General features: G+C 56.9%; 1 protein-coding gene across 1 annotated transcript; it reads right to left on the bottom strand.

Moving 5' to 3' along the window:
• Nucleotides 1–1,202: 1,202 nt before the first annotated feature.
• On the bottom strand, nucleotides 1,203–22,235 carry ANKRD13B (ankyrin repeat domain 13B). The gene is made up of 15 exons (XM_038759322.1): nucleotides 22,046–22,235; nucleotides 13,121–13,256; nucleotides 12,857–12,981; nucleotides 12,555–12,600; nucleotides 12,060–12,203; nucleotides 11,086–11,275; nucleotides 10,916–10,982; nucleotides 10,659–10,740; nucleotides 10,295–10,359; nucleotides 10,025–10,155; nucleotides 4,683–4,840; nucleotides 4,221–4,373; nucleotides 3,704–3,864; nucleotides 2,029–2,105; nucleotides 1,203–1,704 (listed from the first exon to the last, which is right to left on the bottom strand). The coding sequence occupies exons 1-15, from the start codon at nucleotides 22,148–22,150 to the stop codon at nucleotides 1,494–1,496; spliced, it is 1,851 nt and encodes a 616-aa protein (XP_038615250.1). The 5' UTR covers nucleotides 22,151–22,235; the 3' UTR covers nucleotides 1,203–1,493.
• Nucleotides 22,236–23,982: the final 1,747 nt, after the last annotated feature.

Genomic DNA, 23,982 nt, shown 5'->3' with positions numbered 1-23,982 from the left:
GGATGGAAGGATTTTGAAGGTCATGCCCTCTCAGGGGGCTGGGGGAAGGAGGGATAGCAGCAACTGGCAGGAGAGCAGGGTGGGGGGCAGTGCCAGGTGGCAGGGGCAGCAAGGAACCCTTCCCCTCACAGTGACCTGAGCAGCTAGCCCAGGCCCTCAGCCCAACTTGCCCCCATCATGCCAGACTTGGGCCCAGGCCACCCTCCAGCGCCCGAGTCCTCTGCCCTTCTCCTCTTTGGCCCCTTCCCTCCCCAACCCTTCAGCAGCTCAAGCTTGGAGAGAGCAGGAATTCTGGGATTGCTGTGACCGTACTCTGCCCACCGTCCCTGTACCCCAAAGGCTCCAGGCCCCAGGCTTGCCTCTACTCCAATATCTTGGGGCAGATAGCATGCTGGCCGGGGGGAGAGGGGTCAGTGGAGGGCCAGGGAAAGCCGGCGGCAGCAGGGGGCCCGGGTTGGGCACCCAGCTAAGTGCACTTGACGCTGTAATGCCAGGGTGGGGGGGACCAGGCCCCTCCGAGGTGCTGGTTTGTGTCTGGGGCGGGGTGCGGGGGGGTGGCGAGCACAGGCCTGGGCACGGGGAGCTGCTCTCCAGGGGCCGAGAGCCGGGAGTTGGGGGAGATGCCGGGAATCGGTGGGGAGATTCTCCCCAGGGACAGAGCAAGCAGGCAGAGCCCACCGTCTCCCCAAGGGCATTCCAGGGAAAGGCTGCCAACAGCCCGGGTTTCCCCGGTGGTAGCAACTATGCAACTGAGAGGCGGAGGAAGAGGAAGGGGAAGGGCAGGGGCAGGGGCAGGAAGAGAATCAAACCAGGTCCAGCTTGGTGCCTGGGGTCTGGGTCCTGGCCTCATCCTTGAATGAGGAGGCCTGGGGGCAGGTCCCAATTAAAGCCAAGGGGTAGGAGGCCTGAGGTCGGAGCCCCACCTCCCGGGGACTCCTCAGGCCAGGAGAGGGTGGCCGCCCTCTCCCGAGAGCCCCCCTCAAACTAGGCTCCTGCTTGTGCATGACTCCTGCACCCCAACCCTACTCTGTGCTGGCTGGGCCACCCCTGTCCTGAATAATCCCTTCTCCTCCCACTGGAGGGGTCCCCCACCCACCCCATTACCCTGCTTCTCCCAGGAGGGAGAGGAGGAGGGGGGGAGTGAAAGCCCACCAAGGTCCAGCACCTGTCTTCCCACCCGCCCCCCAGGCCCTGTCCCCGCCTCTACCTCCCCACCAGCTATACCTCCCCAGGCCGGGGGCCCTGCTCAAGTATTCTTAGAAAGAGTAAACAGTAGGTCCAGGCTGGTACCTCCCCTCCCAACCCCAGTTGCCAACCAGTCCTGCGCTAGGAGGGCGACGTCCCCTAGCTTGTTCCCAGCCTCCTAGGGACAGCACTAGGCTCTGCCCCCAGAGCCTGGCCCTGGCCGGGCAGCTCTGGCCAGTTGGCCCCCGCGCCGGGCAGGCCTGGCATTAGCACCCTATGTTGAGGCTGGAGGGGGAGGAGGGCCGTGGCTACTGCTCGGTCAAGGAGAGCTGCAGGATGCGCTGGAGCTCCTCCTCCTCCTGCTGTTTACGCCGCTCGGCCTCCTCTTGCTCTCTGGCCGACAGCTCCATGGCCAGGCGCAGCTGCTCGTCATAGCTGCGGAAGACGTGGCCGGGGCTAGGGGATGGGGTCGGCGCCGGCTGGGGACCAGGCTGTCGCTGCGGGGTGTGTTGAGGTGTCCTGGGGTGGGGGTGGGGGGGGGGGGGCAGGGGAGGAGGAGATGTCACCCATCACCTCAGCCCGGCGGGAAGCTCGGTGAAGGGGACGCGCTCAAGCCCTGGGCCCTGGCGGCCAGACGATCTGGGCAGTGAGGACGGCGGAGGTGCCGAGGGGCCAGCCCCTTCCCTCCCCTTTCTACCCCAACTGGATGGGTCAGATTGGAATGGGATGGGGCGGTCCCAAAGGAATCCTTGATCCCATGTGCTCTCAACCTTCACGGTGCCCGGCTCACCCCACACCAACCCCCTCCCCTTCCCCCACGCCCTTCCTCAACTACCCCCTCACCGCTCTGGCCTGCGGCCCTCCTGGGCCCTGGGGTGGGTGCCCGGCTTGCTGTTGGTCAGGGCCTCCCAGATGGTGACCTGTGAAGGGCACAGGGACAGTCAGCCTAGCCTGGGATGGGGGGGCAAGTGAAGGTTCCTGAGTACAGGCCGTGGGGGGTGAGGTGAGGGGCCCTAAGCGTAAGCTGGGAGGAAAGGGCAAGGGTCCCTGTGCACAGGCCATTGGGATGGGCTAAGAGTCCCTGAGGATATTGAATTCATAAGTGAAAGTGGGGGGGGGGGGGGGGTCATCTGAGGGCACAAATGGGGTCACAGAGAGTTCATAGGGTCAAATGAGACATTAAATGGATTTCTGAAATTTTCCTCAATTTCAAAATAGGGAAGCAGCGTGGCTCAGTGGAAAGAGCCCGGGCTTTGGAGTCAGAGGTTATGGGTTCAAATTCCGGCTCCGCCACTTGTCCGCTGTGTGACTTTGGGCAAGTCACTTCACTTCCCTGGGCTTCAGTTCCCTCATATGTAAAATGGGGATTAAGACTGTGAGCTCCCCATGGGACAACCTGACCACCTTGTAAACTCCCCAGCGCTTAGAACAGTGGTTTGCACATAGTAAGTGCTTAATAAATGCCATTATTATTATTAAAAGTAAAAATGAGGCCATCTGAGGATACAAATGAGGTCACAGAGTTCATGGGGGTCATATGAGGACATGAGTGGGGTCATGGAGAGTTCATGGGGTCATTTGAGGAGAAATTGGACATTGAGCTGCTTTTTGAAAATTTTCCTGATTTCATAAGTGAAAGTGGGGTCATCCGAGGACACAAATGGGGGTCACAGGGAGTTCACGGGGTCATCTGAGGACATGAGTGGGGTCACGGAAAGTTCATTGGGTCATTTGAGGTGAAATGGGACAAACTGCTTCTTGAAAATTTTCTCACTTTCAAAATTGAAAGTGGGGTCATCCGAGGATACAAATGGGGTCAGGGAGAGTTCATGGAGTCGTTACTCTATTTTACTTGTACATATTTACTATTCTATTTATTTTGTTAATGATATGCATCTAGCTTTATTTCTATTTATTCTGACGACTTGACACCTGTCCACGTTTTGTTTTGTTGTCTGTCTCCCCCTTCTAGACTGTGAGCCTGTTGTTCGGTAGGGACCGTCGCTAGATGTTGCCGACTTGTACTTCCCAAACAGTACAGTGCTCTGCACACAGTAAGCGCTCAGTAAATACGATTGAATGAATGAATATGTCATGGGAGAGAGGCAAGGGTCCCTGAGTGTAAGCTGTAGGGGTGAGGTGACAGTCCCTGAGCACAAGCTGCTGGGGTGGGGTGAGGGTCTCAGCGCAAGCTGGGGGGAGGGCGCCGGGATCCCTGAGCACTGGACATGGGGGAGGGGTGAGGTTCCCTGAGCGCAAGCCATGGGGTGGGAACAAATGTCCCAGCGTGCAGGCCAAGGTGGAAGCGGGGAAACCGGTGTGGATGGTTCCAGTTCCCGTCCTGTTCCTCGCCTCTTCCCGGTCCTCACCCACCACTCCTTCCACTTACTGTGGGTCCTTCCCCTCCCCTGCTCTAACCCATCTCCCCCCTCCTCTTCCTGCTCTTCCCGGGCCACCGCTCTTTCCTTCCCTCTCCCGGCCCCTCTTTCCCCCCCGGGGCGCGGGGCACAGGGCGCACCTGGTCATACTCGCTGCCAGCTTCGAGCAGGCTTTGCTGGATGGCGAACTGAAGCAGGTCATCCTCCTCCTCGCGCCCGGGCTCCCGCTGGCTGCCCAGTACACTGTACCCACGCGGGGGCTCAAACAGTGCAGGAGCCATCTCGCAGCCGCGGCACGATGCTGCCGGGGAAGGGAATCACGAGACCGGAAGGGAGGGGGCCCGACTTTGACCCCTGGGCTTTGCCCGGCCCTGCCCAGTCCTGCCCTGTCCAGCCCAACCCAGCCCAGCTCCGCAACTCCACCCTAAAGCCCTGCCCTGCCAGCCCAGCATCTCTGCCCCACAGTCTTGCCCTGTCCTGTCCAGCCCAGCCCCATAACTCCACCCCACAGTCCTGCCCTATCCTGTCCAGCCCAGCACCATAACTCTGCCCACAGCCCTGCCCTGCCTGTCTAGCCCAGCCCCATCCTGCAGCCCTGCCCTGTCCGGCCCCCCCCTGCAGCCCTTCCCTGCCCAGCCCAGCCCCACACCCCCATACTCATGGAGCTGGAGCTGCTGACGCTGGAGGAGTCGCTGCTGGGCGAGGGCGCCTCGCTGCTGGGGCTGCCGCGCACCGAACTCACGGGCTCGTCGCAGCCGTTCAGGTTCCCGAAGGTGATGCGGGCGTTGAGGATGTGGAAGATGGGGATTTCTGTTGGGGAGGGAGGGTCAATCTATCAATGGTATTTATTGAGCAAATACTATGTGCAGAGCACTGTACTAAGCACTTGGGAGAATGCAATATAACATAGTTGGCAGGCCCTTGACAAGCTGGTGCCCTTCAGCCCCGTGCCCCAGCTCCGGCCTCGGAGCTGGAAGGATGCAAGCAAGCGCAGGGTGGAGGCGGGAACCCCTGGGGGCTTCTCCGCTGGAGGCTTCTGCGGGGGGGCGCGGGGGTTGGCCATGGCGATGCTCAGGGAGCTTATGCAAGCAGCAAGGGTCACCCTCCCGGGGCACTGACCGATCTTGACTGGGAAGCCGGGCGGCAGGCGAAGCGTGATGAAGTCACGGAGCTTGGCGAAGAGGGCGTTGCTGATGGCCATGAGGTCAATGATGGGGGCCACTTGTTCACACAGGGACAGCGGATGCTCCTCACACAGCCACAGTTTGGCCTTGAACCTGGGATGGCAGGCAGGGGAATGAAGGGTGAGGGCCCCCTCCCCCACCTCAGCACCCACCCCCCGCTACGGCCCCTGCCCTTTCCCTCCCCTCCCGGGATGCCCCAGGCCCAGGACAGTAGTCAGGCTTAGCACCCCTGAACTGGGAACTGGCTGGTCCAACTGCCACAAAGGTCCAACCCTTGAGGAATCAAGTCTAGACTGTATACTCGTCTCTGTACCGTAAACTCATTATGGGCAGGGAATGTATCTGCTAATTCTGTTATATTGTACTCTCCCAAGGGCTTAGAACGGTGTTCCGTGCATAGTAAGCACTCAAAGCCACTGATTGATTGTGGGAGCCCTTCATCCCAACTGGAGACAAACCCATCTGAATTAGAGTTTGGGGAACTGCCTCTGGGGGGTTTTCTGGTGCCAGGACTTACTGGAGCCCCTAGGATCACCTCATCTCCCCACTCTCCTTTAATGGTGTTTGTTAAGCCCTTACTATGTGTCAGGCACTGTACTAAACGCTAGGGTAGCTACAAGATAATCAGGTTGGACACAGTCCATGGGGCTCCCAGTCTCAATCCCCATTTTACAGATAAGGTAATTGAGGCATAGAAAAGTGAAGTGACTTGCCCAAGGTCACACAGCAGACAAGTGGCAGAGCCAAGATTACACCCCAGGTTGTCTCCCAGGCCCATGCTGTTTCCACTAGGACAAGCAATGCCAGTTAGGTGTTCTGACATTCTTTTCGGCAGGCAGCCTGGAATTGAGGCCTATATTGGGTACTCTACTTTGCCTAAGCGAATCTTCCTACTCTCTACCCAAGTCCTGCCACCCAGCCAGTGGCCAAAGCTACCGCTCCCCTCCCTCTCACGGCTTCTCCCCGCCACCCCAACTTTAATTAGGCAGACCGGGCCTCTTGCCCTCAGAATTAAGAAAAACTAATTCTCCATGAAACTTTTCCAGATTCCCCTTCTCCACCACCAACCTACCACCCCCCCACAGCCCCTTTTCTGGTTATGCAGTTCACCCCAGTGTTTCAGCCTTTTTTTAAACACTGCAGTCCTGCAATCTCGAGGTTTCAGCTGAAGTAATGCCCCCCTCCCCCTCCTCATCACCTCCCACTCATACCCAAACAGAAATCTTGGAGGTGACAGCAATATCGGGAAGGATAAGGTGCCATTCTCACCTGCGGGTCCCTGCCACCTCACCGATCAGAGTGGGGAGTCTCTCTGCCCTAGCCCTTCCGGGCACTTCTCACGCGCATTTCTGTTTTTCATATCGTCTAAGTTTTATGCCCCAACGGGGGTCCTGTGCTGTTTTCTAATTATCGGCGACTGCTTTTGTGTTTGTTTCGCCTTTCCCCTTAGATGGTAAGGTAGAAACCAAACCTTATTCTTTTGTAATTTTCCTCACTGTCTAGTTCAAAGCTGCACAAAACAGGCACTCAGGGTGAGTAGTCCATCTCCGATTCTGGCTAATGGAAACGGAGGTGGCTAGTCAGCTCAGGGTAGCATTTGACAGCTGAGGGTCTCTTCTGCATTCTCCTGGGCCTTGCCTTGAGCAAATTCTTGTCTGCAAGTTCAGCAGCCCGAGCCCTGCCTAGGACAAAACTCCAAAATTCCCCCCATCTTCTGTCTCAAGCAGAAACTCCTTACCGCCAGCTTTATGGGACACTCCATCAGCTCTCTCTCTCACCCCACCCCAGTTGCACACTTCGCATGTCTCATGTCAGCTGTGCCTCATTCTCATTTCTTCAGCCACTGATTTCTTGCTCACACCTGCCATCCTGTGCCTGGAACTTTCATTTTGGGTTTTGTTTTTGAATGGTATTTGTTAAATGTTTTACTATGTGCCACACACTGTACTGAGCGCTGGGTAGATAATAATAATGATGGCATTTGTTAAGCACTTACTATGTGCAAGGTGATCAGGTTGTCCCATGTGGGGCTCACAGTCTTAATCCCCATTTGACAGGTGAGGTAACTGAGGCTCAGAGAAGTTAAGTGACTTGCCCAAAGTCACACATCTGACAATTGGCGGAGCCGGGATTAGAACCCATGACCTCTGACTCCCACGCTGCTTCTCTTAGATACAAATCTATCTCTGTATTAATTTGTATCTCATAGATATAAATTTGAGATATCTCGATTATCTCAATTTGTATCTCATAGATACAAATGAATCACATTGGACAGAGTTACTGTCCCACACTGGGCTCATAGGTTTAATCCCCATTTTACAGATGAGGGAATTGAGGCTCATAGAAGTGAAATGACTTGCCCAAGGTCACACACTGCAGACAAGCAGCAGAGCTGGACCTAGATCCCAGGCCCTTGTGCCTCCCAGGATCGTGCTCTATCCACTAGACCACCCTCCTTCTCACACATCTCAAACCTTGCATGTGTAGTCACCCTATCCCAGGCAATGAGGCCAGGGCCCCATCCCTTTCCTGACTGGACCAGAGCAAAAAACCAGACACTGCACCTCAAGCCTAACTGGGCTGACCAAGCCTCAGTGTGGGGGCAAGGCAGGATTCTCTGGTCTATTTCAATTTGCTTTCATATCCTGGTCCATCTGTCTGCAAGTCAGTTTAAATTTGCTTTCCCTCTTTCACCTCTAGGTTTTGCCTTGAATAGGCTCTGTGGCTCGATTTTAAGTTGTGACTTTTGTTTTTACCTTTTCCTTTTTGAGGGGCAGGCCTGTGGGCTTTTTTTTTATGGTATTCAAGCACAATGTGCCAGGCCCTCTCCTAAATGCTGGGGTAGATACAAGTAACCAAGTTGGACATAGCCCCTGTCCCCCATGAGGCTCAACAGTCTTAAACCCCATTTTACAGATGAGGTATCTGAGGCACAGAAAATAATAATAATAATGGCATTTGTTAAGTGCTTACTATGTGCCAAGCACTGTTCTAAGCGCTGGGGTAGATACAAGGTAAGCAGGTTATCCCACGCGGGGCGCACAGTCTCAATCCCCATTTTACAGATGAGGTAACAGGCATAGAGAAGGGAAGTGATTTGCCCAAGCTCAGAAAGCAAACAAGTGGCAGAGTCAGGACAAGAACCCAGGTCCTTTTGTCTCCCAGGCTCATGCTCTAACCACTAGATCATACTGCTTGGCCTAAATGGATGGATCTGATCTGGGCCTCTGGCGTACCCCATCACAGAGGAGCTGCTGCCCGCTCCGATTCCAGAAAAAGCTCTTTTCTAGCTTCTCCCATTGAGTCTTGAAGAGCCCTGAACACTTGTGCATTGATGTGAGGAAAACCAGGCTTAGAGGTGTCAGTTATTTGGGAGTTCTTGGTATGGAGATCCTGGCAAAAGGAATTCCACTGCACCGCGGAACAAAGGAAGTCTTCATTAAATGGGGGCCTAGCCCCCCAGGAGTTAAGGCTAGAGTGACTTTTCCCAGACTTCTCATATGGTCACTGACTTCTCTGAGCCAACCAAATTCCCCTTCTCCTAACCGGGGGGCTAGACGCTGGCTAGGCCATGCCCTGCCTGGCCCCTGTAATGGGGTAAATAGCCCTAAGGGTGGCAGTTCTTCAGCTTGCAGCCCTGTAGAAGATGCCAGGACCTTCACCCACCTGTCAGCGGCTCAGCCACTCCAGGGACGAAGGATTTAATGCCCGAGATCAGGAGGCCAGCTCTGAGGGTTCCCCTCAGACTATAGGGTCCGATTTTCCTTGCTGAGGACATGGCTTCCAGTTCCCTTTTGACCTTTATTTAATCTTGCCAGGAACTGAACTCGTGTTCCCTATTTTACCGCTCCCAATCCCATCTTCCTGCTTCTCCCACCTTCACTAGGCTGTTTTTGTTGGCTCCCGCTGGCTCTGGGCCTGTCCCAGCACCATGCTCCCACTGGCCTTCGGCGCTCATGTATTTCATGGAGTTCAAATCACATCGTGTTCCACCTTGGTACCTCAGCAAAGCTTTGGACACTTGTCTCTGCCCAGTCCGGTGGCCTTTGAGACTCTTCCCACACAGGGCTCGCTGCCGCCTCATCAGGCCTCCAGTTCTATGTGTGCCACTTTGCTTTAGGTGGTCCTGGTCACCTGTCTCGCCCAGGCCGGAACCACTGCTGGGGCTGCTTCACCATAGATCCTAAATTTGCTTCAATTTCTTCCACTAGTGTAAGAGCGACTGAATGGTTTGTCCTTCCCCATTCATTGGATCCAGTTTCCTTGACTGCTGTTTCAGAGATGGGGAAGGGGACTGCTGGTCAGGCCTGGGACTCCCCATAAGGTGATCTGCACACAGTGAGTACTTGATAAATACCACTGACGATTGGTTGATGTGAGTGCGAGGACAGCCCTCAGTGCATGAGGGCGTTGGCCCAACAGAGAACCCAAGGGCAAAAAGTTTTCTCCTTTGCTGTTCCTGAAAAGACCCCATCTCTTGGAACATGGCACTCATGATTGTCTTGGCAGCATCTCAGTCAGTTGTATTTACAGAGCCCTTACTGTAATCAGAACACTGTACTAAGTGCTTTGGAGAGTACAATATAACATTAAATAGACATTCCCCACCCAGGAAGCAAAGCCTAGGCCCGAGGGCCAGGCCCAGGCTCTAGAGATGAAGAGGACAAGAGGACTGAGGAAGATCTTAGTACAGTGCTCTGCACACACTAGGCGCTCAATAAATATGACTGAATGAATGAATGAAAGCAGGGGTGTTGGCTACCACCTGGAGAAGCCATGGCTCCTGGAGCTCCACCCCTGGCCTTGGAATGAAGGGCCAGCAACCAGGGGATTATGGCTATGGTAGGGGAAGCCAGAAAAGAGTTTGTGGAAAGGGCAGGGACAGTGGCCCAGAGAGCAGAGGGACACTCTACAGTGGAGCGAGAGTGGCTGGAGCAATGGACGGCACAGAGGGCCAGCCAAGGGCAGGAACCGGTTAGAGGGATGGGGCGGGCAACCCCTCCTCCTTCACCCTGCCGTCAGTTTTCATGCCAATGTCTGGCCTAGTGCTGGGGAGGAGTGAGGTAATGGTTTTGGCGGCATCTTCTCCTAGCCTGGTCTCCACACTAACTGTGCCCGAAGGGAACGGACATTCTCTCCTTCCCCTTCTCCTCCGCTGCCCTCTCAACATGGCTCTCCTGTCGATCTGACCATGGCCTCTTGCCCTCCAATGTGGGTGATCGCCCCAGAGTCTGGGCCTGCTTTTCACTGCCTCCCGCCCGACCTGAGCCTTACTTCTGGGTCTTGGTGGTCAGTTCCATGGGCCGTCCCATGTCCCGGTTGCCCAGCTCAAAGCTGGGGTTGAAGTATTCCTCAGCGGTGATGGCGGTGGGGTTGGTGTGACTCAGCGTCTGTGTGATCAGGGTCTGGGCCGGAGAGAAGAGGCGGCATGGGGTTAATTGGGTGGAGCTCTTCCCTCCGCCCCCCAAGAGCCCCGGGGCATAGAGGGGATGGGGGTCCTGCGGGGTCTGTTCTGATGCCGGTGAGCTGCGACTTGGCACTCACCCCATTGTTGGGCCCCACGTGCTGTTCTGCGATGCCCAGGAAGGACTGCAGTGGTGTCTTACTGCCTGAGACAGAGAGAGAGAGGTGCCCCTGGTCACACGGGCCCCTGCGAACTCATTAGAGGGAGAGTACGGACCAGGGACCAGGGTGAAGGGCCGGGCCCAGGGTTGAGAACGGGGAGGGCAGAGGAGGGGCAGGGGGGCCTAGAGCTGCCAGGGGGTACCTTCCCACTTCCCTCTGATCCCCGTCCGGCAGCATCGGGGGGCTGGAGGACCAGCAAGGATTCCAAGAGGAGGGTAGAGGGCCTCATTAGCTGGAGCTGGAGCTCCAGGAGTGGCCCTGGCCACTCCACCCCATTCATTACCTTTGCTCTTGCCCTTATGCTGTTCAGACAGATGTTCCGTCCTGGTCCGCGTGATCAGCTCCACGTTGGACGCCCCGTAGACCTGGGGCCAGGAAGGGACTGTGAAGTCGGTTCCCGCCTGGCCTCCCTAAGCCCCCTGTCCCCCTCATGAAGGCACGTGAATTGGCACTGCCCCCACGCCCCCTGACTCCCCCGTGGGTTTCCGGAACCCTCCCTGGACCTGAGGGTCCTGTCTGTGCCCTCCTTCTTCCCCTCACCTTAGCCTCATAGCCATTCACCATCTCTGTCTTCTCACTACGCCAGCCCAGGATGCCAGTCTTGTTTCTGGCCCGAGGAAGATGAAGGGGAACGGGGAGGCCAGGTTAGAGGGTGCTCGGCCTGCCCCGGGCACTCACGGAGTTCTCGCCCCTCCCCGTGCCCAGCGCACCTTTCGAAGGAGATGTTCTTGGTGTCGAGTTGGGTGGTGACGACAGGGGCAGTGAGCCGGCTCATCACCTGCTCCTCGGTGGGCTGCACTGCGGCCAGGAGCCCGTCACGGTCTTGGGCGGCCAGCGCCAACGTCTCCGTGTACACCACCCGCCGGTCGTGGTCAATCTCCATCACCACCGCACTGGTATCTACAGTGGCAGGGGCCGGCAGGGAGAACAACGGGGGAGGGGGAGGCCATCAGAGCAGAGGGAGGCGCCAGGCAGGGGGTGGGCACAACCCTGCACCGGTCAGTCCTGATGGAGCTCACAGCAGGAGCAGGGCAGAGGGACGAGGGTGGGAGCGAGGGCAGGAGCGGAAGGGAAGGTGGGAGCAAGGACGGGAGCGAGGCCAGTGGCTGGGGGTCTCTGAGGAGCTGCTGGATCCACGAAGGGCAGGGATGTCCGCAGTGGGCTCCAGCCACCTGGTCAACACGCTGCGGAGGGCAGAGGGGAGCGGCCTGGGAAGGTGGAGCTGCTGAAAGGTAGTAGCTGGGGTCCCGCCTACCGCATCCTCCTTTTTTTTTTTTAATATTTGTTAAGCGCTTACTATGTGCCAGGCACTGTACTAAGGGTTGAGACAGATACAAGCTAATCAGGCTGGACACAGTCCAGTCTTAATCCCTCTTTTACAGATGAGGGAACTGAGGCACAGAGGCTTTAAATGACTTGCCCAAGGTCACACAGCAGACAAGTGGAGGAGTTGGGATTAGAACCCAGGTCCTTCTGACTCCCAAGCTGAGCTCTATCCACTAGGCCATGCTGCTTCTCTGTGGCCCCTGATTTTACCACCCCCGGCGTAGAAAGATCCAGCCCCCAGCCTCGGTCAGCACTGTCTCCCCTGGGACTCAGGGGCAGTGAAGGAGTGGAGGGAAGAAGGGAAGGGGATCATGGTCCGGGGACCACAACCAACACCTCCTCTGCCCCCAGGACTGACCTTGTCCCCGGAAGACAAAACTGCGGTTCCCCCGCTGCCATGTCATGTGGTCAAAACCCAGCAGAGTAGTGTCCACACGGAGGTTCTGCCCGCTCTTCCACACCTTGTAGGTATCACTTGGGCAGATCTTGGAGACCAGGGGAACTGGGAAGGAGGGGGTGCCACTCTCAAGGCCAGGGGCCCAGGCCCCTGGCTACCACAGCCCCTCACCCCCCCGCCCCCCAACTTCATGACCCCTGGGTCCTAAACATCCCATCCCTATCCCCCAGGGTGGCCTGAGAACATGAAGGTCTGCTCAACCTCTGGGGAGGAAGCGGGTAGGGAGGAGCTCTCAAACGCCCTTCTTGGGGGACCCCATGCCTCAGCCCATGCCAGCTGCAAAGCTGATGGTCACCAGCTGGAGGAGGAGGAGGAGGAGGCGGCGGCCCAGGGCAGCGTTCTGTACCTCTGCCAGGGCCCTGAGCCCAAGATGCCCTCTGCCCCCAACCCACTTACCCCAACTAGTGAACTCCCATTTCATCTCCACATAGAAGTCCTGGGCCTGGGGGAGAAGACAGCAAGAGAGCCCAGGGGGCAGGGTCGGGGGAGAAGGGAAAGGGAGGAGAGGGGCCAGCGCTGGGGGTTGGGGAGGAAGTGGACACGGAGAGGTGGGGACAGGAGTGGCCGGGAGCATAGGGCAGCGGCAGATGGGAGGCCAGGGGTGGAACTTGGGGCGGAGGCCGAGAAGGTCCAGACAGGAGCGAGCCCCGGAGACGGTGGGGAGGGGTCCAAGGGGAGTGCGGGGGAGGGAACATTACCTTCCGTAGCTTCTCCAGGAGGACGGGGATGCCCGCCAGCCTCTTGACCGCCCTCTGGTAATCCCGGTAGCGCAGGACCAGCTGAACCAGCTCCAGGTCGCGGGTGCTCACGGCCTCCTGGAGGACTGAGCAAGGACGGGAGTGTCACTTCCAGAGATACTTCCCCCAGCGCCAGGCAGAGGGGAGCTCCAGGCAAGGGGAGACCATGCCGGGAGGTGGAGCTGGGGAGTGAGGGAGTGGGGAAGGGAGAGAGGGGCTGCCCACCTGTCCAGCCGCTCCGGTTCTCCCGCCCTACATCGGCACCATGCTTCAGCAGCACACGGGCACAGTCCAGGTGGCCCAGGGTGGTCGCCAGGTGCAGGGGGGTCCGGCCCCGGGGGTCCAACTGCTCTATGTCCACCTGGGAATTCAGAGGGGAGAGATCACACAGTCGGCCACACTCCTGGGCAGCGGCTCCCCCACCAAAGCCATCTCCTCTCTGGGGCCCAGCCCCGGGGTCCTAAGTCTTCCGTCTGGCACCTATGCCCAGAGACCTTGGGATGCCCGAGCCCCTCCTTGAGGCCCGGCTCCTCCCCTGCTGTTCCTGGGTTGGGCGGCGACGGCGGCAGCTGCTTCTCCCATCTGCCGTCTCTCCCCACTTCCACCTCCGGCCTCCCCTGGGCCTCTCAGGGGGAGCCCCAGGCCTCCCCAGCTCCTGCTCAATGACTCACGTGTCCCTCGTCCCTTCACAGCACAGTCTAGAGGGCAGCAGCTGGGCCCGGCGGGGCTCCCAGGGGATCAGGGGCCAGTGGCCGGGGTCATCTGAGGGGGCGGGGCACCCCTATAGGGTCCTCTGGGCGGCCAGATCACCTGGGCTTTCCACGGCCTTCGGTGACCCCGACCCAAGGAGACATTGTCCCTCCCTCTACCCCTCATCCCAGGTTCCTCAACTGCTGGCTCCAGCACTGCCAAGGGCCAGGAGTGGGAAAGCTCAGGGGAACCAAGGACCCTGGAGGCCACAATGGGGGGGAAAGCAGATTTACAGGGAATCAGGTTCTTGTACTCTGCTGGCATTCGAGTTGCCACCTCCTCTGCCCTGCCCTGCCTTGCCCTGCCCCCCTACCCTGTCCCCGGCTCCCCATCTTGGGACTAGAGAGAGGAGGCAGGGGAAGTTGGGGGTAGCCATGGATCAGGGACGTTCCCCGACAGGCCGGTGGGGAGCAAAGATGAGGACGGCAGTGGATTCAGCACAAGGGCTGTGACCGGAGAGTGGAGAGGGGGGGGCGGGGGAGAGACCGGACAGCGGAGCTGACCCAGGCCCCCCACTCCCAATGCGTTCTCACTTCTGCCCCAGACCCTCCCTTTGGCCTGATCTCCCAACCCCGCTCCCCCCACCCCCCAACCCCACACTGCATCCCTGGGCTGAGCCCAAGCCACCACCGCCGAGCCCACTGTTGGGTAGGGACCGTCTCTATATGTTGCCAACTTTGTACTTCCCAAGCGCTTAGTACAGTGCTCTGCACACAGTAAGCGCTCAATAAATACGATTGATTGATTGATGACCACCACCACTCAGCTACCCTACTGCCTCCTCCCCACCGCCACTCCTTTATTCATTCATTCAATCGTATTTATTGAGCGCTTACTGTGTGCAGAGCCCTTTACTAAGCACTTGGGAAGTACAAGTCGGTAACATATAGAGACAATCCCTACCCAACAACGGGCTCTCAGTCTAGAAGGGGGAGACAGACAACAAAACAAAACAAAACATGTAGACAGGTGAAACAACTACCTCACTTCTCTCACTCCGCTCCGCAGCAGTAGTTGCCAGCACCACACTAACAAGGCCCCGGGGAGGGTGGTAGAGTAGGGACTCCCCGCCCTGTCCCCGAGGCCAGAGAAACCCCTCCTGTCCCTTGTCCCCTACCCTGGCACACGGTGTCTACCAGCACGAGGCTCTTTCCACCCCTACCCCAAGGGGTTTCCAGGCACCAGCGGTTGCCAGGGAGCGGGTGGAGGGTGGCACAGACCTGGCACTGCCTCGGGCTTGGGGCTGGGGAGGGAGGCAGTTGGCAGGATGGCAAGAAACCTGTTCCAATCCCTTTCCTCTCTAACCCAGGCTGCCCTCGGGGCACAGGAGGCTGCTGCTGCAGCTAAGAAACAATGACTCCGGGCCAAAATCAAAGACGGTCCCCTCTTTTACTCCCCACCATCGTCCTCTGTGCCCTTCCCCAACCCGATCCTCAGGCCCACATCCCCGACCTGGGGCTCTCTGAAACTGATGTACCATGAACAAGCACTCTAAGTGTCCTGCCCGCTGGGCTACTCCTGGTGCAAACCAGTCCTCCCCTGAGAAAGGCAGGTAGCCACTCCCATAGAATAATTATAATTATAACTGTGGTACTAGTTAAGCACGTACTATGTGCCAGGCACCAAACTAAGCCCCGGGATAGATACAAGATAATCTGGTCGGACACAGTCCCTGTCCTACATGGGGCTCCCAGTCTAAGTAGGAAGGAGAACGGGTGTTAAATCCCCATCTGACAGATGAGGAAACTGAGGTCCAGAGAAGTTAAGGGACTTACCCAAGGTCACATGGTGGGTGAGGGTGACAATGCCCGCCCCCAAGGCCACCATGCTAGGCTCAGCTCCATTGGGCACTTGCTACCTGCTGCTCGCCATTGGCCAGAAGAAATGTACGCCTTCCCCCAGCCCCAGCTCAGACCTTAGGTCTTTTTATTATTGTCATTATTGTTGTATTGTACTCTCCCAAGCCCTTAGTACACTGCTCTGCACACAGTAAGTGCTCAGTAAATACGACTGAATGAGTACCACCACACACAGGGAATGGGGCCCAGGGTCCACCAGGCCCCACCTCAGGGCTGTCACCTTGTCCACAGTGGCATTGTGACTGGGGCAGTGGTAACAGCAGTAATGCTATTTACTGAGCACCCCCTGAGTGCAATACAATGTACTAAGCATTTAGGAAAGTAGAAGAGACGCACAGAGCGTGTCCCCAGCCTAAGCTTTCCCTGTAGACTGTGAGCTCCTTGTGGGCAGAGAATACATCTACCCAACTCTAATATATTGTACTCTACCGAGCACTTAGTTCAATGCTCTGCACACAGTAGGTGCTCAATAAATCCCATTCATTAACTGGAGGCAGACATAAAAATATTTACCAAGAGTGGAGTCAGGATAAATTATGGAAAGTAGATGTGAATATCCAAAGATATTATCAATGGCTGAGATCCTGGTGGCAATGGAACAGTAGCTCTGACTGAGGTTCTCCCAATCTGCCCCTCTCCTGCACAGCCTCCTGAAGGATTACCCATCACCACCACTTTCCCTCCACCTGGGCCTCACGATAATAATAATATTTGTGGCATTTGTTAAGCACTATACTAAGCACGGGGTAATAACAATAATAATGGTATTTGTTAAGAACTTATTATGTGACAAGCACTGTTCTAAGCACTGGGGTGGATACAAGCAAATTGGGTTGGGCACATCCTTAAGAGTCAGGAATCTCTTGGATGTCACTGCACACACACACACACCCCCAACCCCCGCAAGCCTGGAGGTGATGGAAGTCACATGCCACACCCCTGGCCCACCCCCGACCCAGTACGGTGCCACCCCCCAGCCTCTGGCTGTACGGAAGCCGTCAGCGGGGAGCGGGACAAGTGAGCACAAGTGATTCTGGAGGCAGCAGGCCACCAAGTCAGGCCTGCGCTGGGAGAGTTCATTCAGCACCTCAGCAGAGACAGAGATGCACACACAGCTCTTATATACATTTAGCTGTCATGAGGAGAAGATTTTCAGTGAATGCAAACCCCTCAGGCCTCATTCCTCTAGGCCCAGGGGTGGGGGGAAACATAACCCAGAGGGGTGGCCAGGGAGCAGGGGTCAGCGGGAACAATTTGGGAACCTCTGGGAACCTGAGAGCTAGTCGATGGTTCGGAGGCCACCCCCTCTGCCTTGTCTTCAGACGTTGTGGAAGGCCTGGCCAAGCCCAGAACTCCAAGAGCAGAAAGGGCCCGGCTGGAAGCCCTGGCTGGTCACTCCCTTGCGTTGCCCTCACTGTTCAGGGCCCCGTTCCCACCCTTGCACTGTTGGGCCTGGCACCCAATGGCAGTTTTGGGAGCCCCTCACCTCAAGAGGCTCAAGAACGGAGCCATCATGCCCCACTCCCACCAAGAATGCTCCCCTCCCCTGGTCCCCTGGCCCCCCCTCCCTGGCCTTCCTGCTGAGAGTCAGGCCCCTCCTGCTGTCTAGGGAAATACATCGATTTTTGGTTTCTGGGGCTTGTGGTTCCAGTTCCTGAGTTTCCCGATTGCTCCGTGGCAGCGTTGGGGCCAGCACTTGGTTGGCTTGTTGCCCCCGGCCCTTCCACCCCTGACCAGGAGCCCCACCCTCAGGGACCTAGGAGACTGGGGGGAAAGGTGCCCCCTTCTCCCGACAGGCAGCACAGGCCACATAGGGAGCAAACCAACGACTAAATCCCTCCCCACCCAGGAAGGATTAAGAGCTTCAGGGGTTCAAATCCCGGCTCTGCCAATTGTCTGCTGTGTGACTTTGGGCAAGTCACTTAACTTCTCTGTGCCTCAGTTACCTCACCTGTAAAATGGGGATTAAGACTGTGAGCCCCCCGTGGGACAACCTGATCACCTTGTAACCTCCCCAGTGCCTAGAACAGTGCTTTGCACATAGTAAGTGCTTAATAAATGCCATTATTGGAGCTGGGGGGCCACTGCTCTGCCAAGTGATAATAATAATGATGGCATTTGTTAAGCGCTTACTATGTGCAAACCACTGTTCTAAGCGCTGGGGAGGATTCAAGGTGATCAGGTTGTCCCACGTGGGGCTCACAGTCTTAATCCCCATTTTACAGATGAGGTAACAGGCCCAGAGAAGTGAAGTGACTTACCCAAAGTCACACAGCTGACAATTGGCAGAGCAGGGATTTGAACACATGACCTCTGACTCCCAAGTCTGTACTCTTTCCACTGAGCCACACTGCTTCTAAGTGATGAGTGGGGAAGCCCGGCGGGCGCGTGCCCAGCCACCGGCGGAGACCCTGGGTCGTTTCCTTGGGTGGGCAGGGCCAGGCAGGACAGTCTTAGGGGCAGCCTCCTGGCTGGATCCAGCTGGCAGTCAGGGATGAGGGGCTGAGGGCAGGGGAGGGGGAGCTCCAGGGACCCCCCGCTGTCCACTCGGGTCCCCTTTGGGGGTGAGTGGGAAAGCTGAAAGGAGCTGCTAAGTATGCCAAAACTTGGCTGCCACCTCCTCCTCCTCCTCTGGGGTCTGTACCCTGGTCCGACTTCCTCCCCTAGACTCCCCCGCCCACTTCACAGGCTGGCCTCCCTCCCACCGCACCTCTGGCCCAATGAGGGTTAACGTTCGCACCCAAGCTAACCCCTGCCACTGTCCTACATCCAGCACCCACCCAGCCCTGCCCTCCAGAGCGGCCACAGCGACGGGTTTCCATTTCACCAGCACCTCTCAGCAGGCAGAAAGAGAACCTAGGAGGTCCCTGCTGAGGGCTGGCATCGGGCAAGGGCTTGGTCCGATGCCAGCCCATCCCTGAGGTGGCCAGGTGGGAACCCGATACCTACCCCACTGCCAGCCTCCGGAGCTACATCCCTGGCCTCTCCCAGCACGTGTTGTGGAAGGCCCCAGCCTGAATCCTGAGACCAAGATTTCAGTCAGGGGCTGAAATTGCTCTTGGGTTTTCAGCAAGGCACACCCACGATAGAGAGGGAAATAGCCTGACTCTGCCCTCCTCTTCTTCTACCCCCCAACCCCTCACTTCTCCCTCAATCAGTGGCATTTACTGAGCACTTACTGTGTGCAGATCATTATATCAAAGGCTTTGAGAGAGTACAATAGAGTTGGTAGACATGTTCCCTGCCCACAAGAAGCTAACAGTCTAGAGGGGGTAAACTCCAATCCAAGCAGCTCAGGTTTCAGAGAATCAGGCCCCTCAGGACAGAAGATTCTTCTGCAGGTCATCTCATCATCCCCCTGTCTCCAAGCAAGACTGCCCTTCCTGATGTTCAGAAGAATGGGGCCCTCCTACTCTTAAGATGGAGATCCCACATCCTCCCTGCCAGTGTCTCAACCTGCCGTCAGGATGTTCTTCTTGATGTTCACCCTAAATCCCTGCTATAATAACCGACCATTTCCTCTCATTTCACCCCCTGTAGACTGTAAGGTCCTTGTGGGCAGGGAAAAAGTCTACCAACTCTATTGGACTGTACTATACCAAGTGCTTTTGTGTGCATTTAATATAATTATTAGTATTATTCTTATTATTGTTTACCTTCTCCTCACAAATCTCATGTCCCAGCCCATTGTTCCGCACTAGTCTGTCAATCAAGGGCAATGTTGGAGAGGTGTTTCTGCTCTCCTCCCCGCAACTGGGCTCCGCTTCCTGGCTGTGGGCCCAGAAGATGACCCCTCAGACAGAACACCAATGATATACTTTTATTCATTCATTTAATCGGATTTATTGAGCACAAACTGTGTGCAGAGCACTGTACTAAGTGCTTGGGAGAGCACAATATAACAATAAACATACTAATTCCCTGACCACAACTAGAACTTACAGTCTAGAAGGGACAATGTGTGGGCAAGAAGCTGGGCCAGTCCCTCTGTCCCGGGAGAGGCTGAGCCAGATGGGGGCTGGGCATCTCAGAGCCTGGGGCGGAGGAAGAGCAGGCAGTGGGGTGGCAGATGGATGAAAAGCCCATCTACCCACCTGGGGTTGGGACTTCCTGGGTAAGGGAAGGGAGAGAGGAGAGTTTAAGGAGGCCGAGCAGCACCTGGGCATCTCTCCTCAGGCTGGATGAGCTCAGCTTGAATCCCAACATCCTGATCCATCCCAGCCAGGCAGCCGAGGACTGGAGGATCTGGCTGTCCTCGGCCTGGCCCCGGGTCCCAAGCTGTCCTAGCTGAACTCGGTCCTGATCATTTTCCCCTGCCCCTCATTAGCCCTCAGGCCAGGCCTGGGGATGGGCGTAGCTCTAAAATGGAGGCTCAAATCTGTACGGAAGTACCTCTCTCCACCCCAACTTCCCTGCATCCCCTAACCTGGGGAATGAGAGGGAACAGAGCTGCATGGGGTGCTGGGGTGACAGGGAGGAGGCTCCAACTGACAGCAGTGAGAGCAGCCCAGCCTCATGGCCAGGCAGGGCTCAGGAGGACACAGATGCCCATCAATGAGGTGGCACCTGACCTGTGGAATGCCACAGTTGGGATGAGTGGAGAGGAGGACATTGGGACCGGGCTTAGTCCACTAAGGACCCGCCCAGTACAATGACCTCTCATTCCCCACCCCCAGGTTCCTGCCGCCTGTGACATTAACCTTCTGGGTGTGCCAATCTGCTAAGAGAAATGCAGACCCCAAAGAGAGGCCCATGCTTGGTACCCCTCTCCAGCCTCACTCCCTCTGACTTCCTTCCTGCCCTGCCTAGAGGGGGGGGTCAGCCCTTCGGGCAGGGAACAAGGCCCAGCGGGGTGGGGAATGTGGCCTGGTCTTCTGGATAGAGGCTGGGGCATCCTGCACGACAATGGGTCTCAGGAGGGGACAGTCACTCACATTTTAACAAATGCTTCACAAATACCACAATTATTATTTTGTAGGCAGGGGTAGTGTCTACCAACTCCACTGTATTCTTCCAAGCCCTTAGTACAGTGCTCTGCCCAGAGTGAACACTCAATAAACACCGCTGACTGATTACTCCAGCCCTCCGTAGGCTGGAGTGAACCCCCAACCCCAAAGACACCGGGATGTTAACCAAGTCATGCTTCTGGCTTCCCATCCTTCCTGGGGCGACAAGGTGTTGCCGTCAGGAGGAGAGAACCTTTCATTTCTGCTTGTGTTGGGCAGGCCTTACCATCCCTTAGCCACAGCAGACCAGGAAGGTGTGGGAGGGGAGGAGGGGAAGGGAGGACAAGGAGCAGAGGGATGGCTTATTGTCTCTGGAAGCAGCAGCCACAGAGCTCCAAGCAGCAGAGAGGAGACGGAGGGTGCATGGGGCTGACCCCATTCTTCCCCGGGCCCACCCTCCCAGCCTGGCTCCTGCGGTCAGTGGTTCAATTAAGCGTCTAAACCCCCCGAAACCCCGGCTAGCTCGGAAAATCACAGGGGAGACATGAAAAGCACGCAGCGGGGCTCAGCAAAAGGGCATTTCTGGCGGGCCTACCGGGAGATCCCTCCGCAAGGAGAAGGAGCAGAGGAGGGCAGGGGTACCCCAGTCCCTGGCGGGGACATATTGACAGCAGGTCCAGTCCAGGAGCACAATAGCCGGTGCCAGCCAACTAGAGGAAGCCCCTTCTGGGGAACCTGACCCTGGCAGACCGGATTATTCCTGACCCTTGACCCTCTCTCCTACCAGCTCCAGGATGGCTCCTCTCCCCCCGGCCTGACACAGATGGGGCTCAGGCTGGGGGTGGGCAAACCGTTCCCCGGGCTCACCCCTTCCCCATCCGGGCTTCGTCCCTGGGGAAATATCCTCCGGTGGCTGCGTCGGTGGGGAGGGAGGAAAGGATGCTGAGAGGAGGAGGGCGCTGGGAGTGGGATGGAGAGGAGGTGGGTGACAGGGAGGGTGGGAAGGCCCTAAGGTTGATGTTGGGGAGGGGGGGATCTCCGCCCTTCTGCAGGGTGACGGCCCTGGCTGCGCTGCCAGTCTGAGGGTCAACCCCAAAAAGGGGGGGGGGGGCAGAGGGGAGGGCTCCCCACTCCCCATCTCCCTAGGGAACCTGAGGCCGGAGGGTCAGCCCCGGGGACCCCGCGCCCCTCGGAAAAACGGGTCGGGGTCTCCTGAGGGGGGGGGCGGAGGGGGTGCCCTCTGCAGGGGCGTGGGCTGGGGGAGATGCCCGGGCCCACGTGGTGCGGCGGGCCTAGAGGACGGGGTAAATAAGCGGGCCCGCCCGGGGAAAGGCGCCGCCTCCCCCCACCCACAAACAAACACAACGGTAGACAAAGGCGGCGGCGCCGGGCAACCGGGCATCCGGGCCTCCACTCCTCTCCCGGGGCAGGGGAGATGCCAGGGTGGCACTCACACCCCCCCATCCCCCGCCGGTCCTTGGTGGGGGGCTTTCCGGATAGCCCAGCCCCCGGGGGCTGGGGAAGGGGCCGGTCTGGGGTGCAGCCCCCCCCCCCCCGCACACACACACATTTTGTCCGGCCGGGCCCTGCCCTACCTGGCCGGCGTTGACCTCCTTCTCCAGCTCCCGGGAGCGGTTGTGCCAGACGAGGTAATGCAGCGGGTACCTGCCCTCCGGCCCCTTCCTGGAGGCGGCGATCATCCTCGGGGCATGCCGGGGCCGCCCCGCCAGGCTCGGGCTCCGGTCCCGATCCCGGTCCCGATCCCGGGAAGGGGAGGGGAGGGGAGGGAAGGCGGCGGGAGCAGGGGCCGGACGGCGCCGGGCTGCAGGGGCATGTGCCGGGAGGGGCGGGGGAGGAGGAGGAGCCGGGGGAGGAGCCGGCCCCAAGCACAGAAAAGGAGGGGCCGCGGGGGTGGACACTCACTCATTCATTCCGTCGTATTTATTGAGCGCTCACTATGTGCACAGCACTGGACGAAGCGCCGGGGAAGTCCAACTTTCCAGATGAGGGGACGGAGGCCTAGCCAACGTAAGTGACTTGCCCAGTATCACACAGCAGACAGGTGGCAGGGAAAGACTCCTGGGCTGGGGTTCTTACCCCTAGACCCCGCGGCTCCTTATTCTTAGGCCTGTCTTCCTGTGAGAATGGGGTCCGCGTGTTTACCGTCATCATCAGCAATCGTATTTATTCAATCAATCAATCAATCGTATTTATTGAGCGCTTCCTATGTGCAGAGCACTGTACTAAGCGCTTGGAAAGTACAAATTGGCATCACATAGAGACAGTCCCTACCCAACAGTGGGCTCACAGTCTAAAAGAATAATAATGGCATTAAGCGCTTACTGTTTGCAGAGCACTGTTCTAAGCCCTAGGAAATTTACAAGGTGATCAGGTTGTCCCACGTGGGGCTCACAATCTTCACCCCCCCTTTTACAGATGAGGGAACTGAGGCCCAGAGAAGTTAAGTGACTTGCCCAAAGTCACACAGTTGACAAGTGGTGGAGCCGGGATTTGAACCCATGACCTCTGACTCCAAAGCCCGTGCTTTTTCCACTGAGCCACGCTGCTCCTTTATTGAACGCTTACTATGCGCAGAGCACTGGACTGAGCGCTTGGGAAGTACAAACTGGCAACACGTAGAGACAGTCCCTACCCAACAGTGGGCTCACAGTCTAAAAGGGGGAGACAGAGAACAAAACCGAACATACCAACAAAATAAAATAAATAGGATAGATATGTACAAGTAAAATAAATAAATAGAGTAATAAATATGTACCATGGAGGAGAGTAGTAATATTACAAGAATAATTGTACTTGTTAAGCCCTTACTATGTACCAAACACTGTTCTACGTTCTGGGGTAGATACAAGTTAATTCCCAGACTGAGCCCCCTCCTTCTTCTCCCCCCCGCCTTACCTCCTTCCCCTCTCCACAGCACCTGTATATATGTTTGTGCGTATTTATTAAGCTATTTATTTATTTTACTTGTACATATTTATTCTATTTATTTTGTTAATATGTTTTGTTGCCTGTCTCCCCCTTCTAGACCGTGAGCCCGCTGTTGGGTAGGGACCGTCTCTACCCAACAGTGGGCTCACGGTCTAGACGGGGAAGACAGAGAACAAAACCTATTAACAAAATAAAATAGAATAAATATGTACAAATAAAATAGAGTAATAAATACGTACAAATATACATACATATATATGTACTTGTACTTCCCAAGCGCTTAGTCCAGTGCCCTACACACAGTAAGCGCTCAATAAATACGATTGATTGATCTAGAGACGGTCCCTACCCCCAACAGCGGGCTCACAGTCTAGAAGGGGGAGGCAGAGAACAAAACCTATTAACAAAATAGAATAAATATGTACAAATAAAATAGAGTAATAAATACGTACAAATATACATACATATATACAGGTGCTGTGTTGGCAACGTATAGAGACGGTCCCTACCCAACAGCGGGCTCACAGTCTAGATGGGGAAGACAGAGAACAAAACAGATTAACAAAATAAAATAGAATAAATA

The sequence above is a fragment of the Tachyglossus aculeatus genome, chromosome 17 (genome assembly GCF_015852505.1).
Source record: "Tachyglossus aculeatus isolate mTacAcu1 chromosome 17, mTacAcu1.pri, whole genome shotgun sequence".
Lineage (NCBI taxonomy): Eukaryota > Metazoa > Chordata > Mammalia > Monotremata > Tachyglossidae > Tachyglossus > Tachyglossus aculeatus.
Note: the sequence above shows the minus strand (reverse complement) of the source record. Positions and strands in the feature narration are given on the sequence as shown.

Bases quoted from the DNA above. Each gene is read 5' to 3' on its own strand.
- ANKRD13B (XM_038759322.1), bottom strand. From the start codon at position 22,150: ATGATCGCCGCCTCCAGGAAGGGGCCGGAGGGCAGGTACCCGCTGCAT. The intron at 12,982-13,120 runs GTGGGCAGCCCC...GTCCTTGCTCAG, and splicing joins GAACCGGAGCGGCTGGACAG to TCCTCCAGGAGGCCGTGAGC. The intron at 10,983-11,085 runs GTGCGCTGGGCA...TCCTCGGGCCAG, and splicing joins AAGAACATCTCCTTCGAAAG to AAACAAGACTGGCATCCTGG.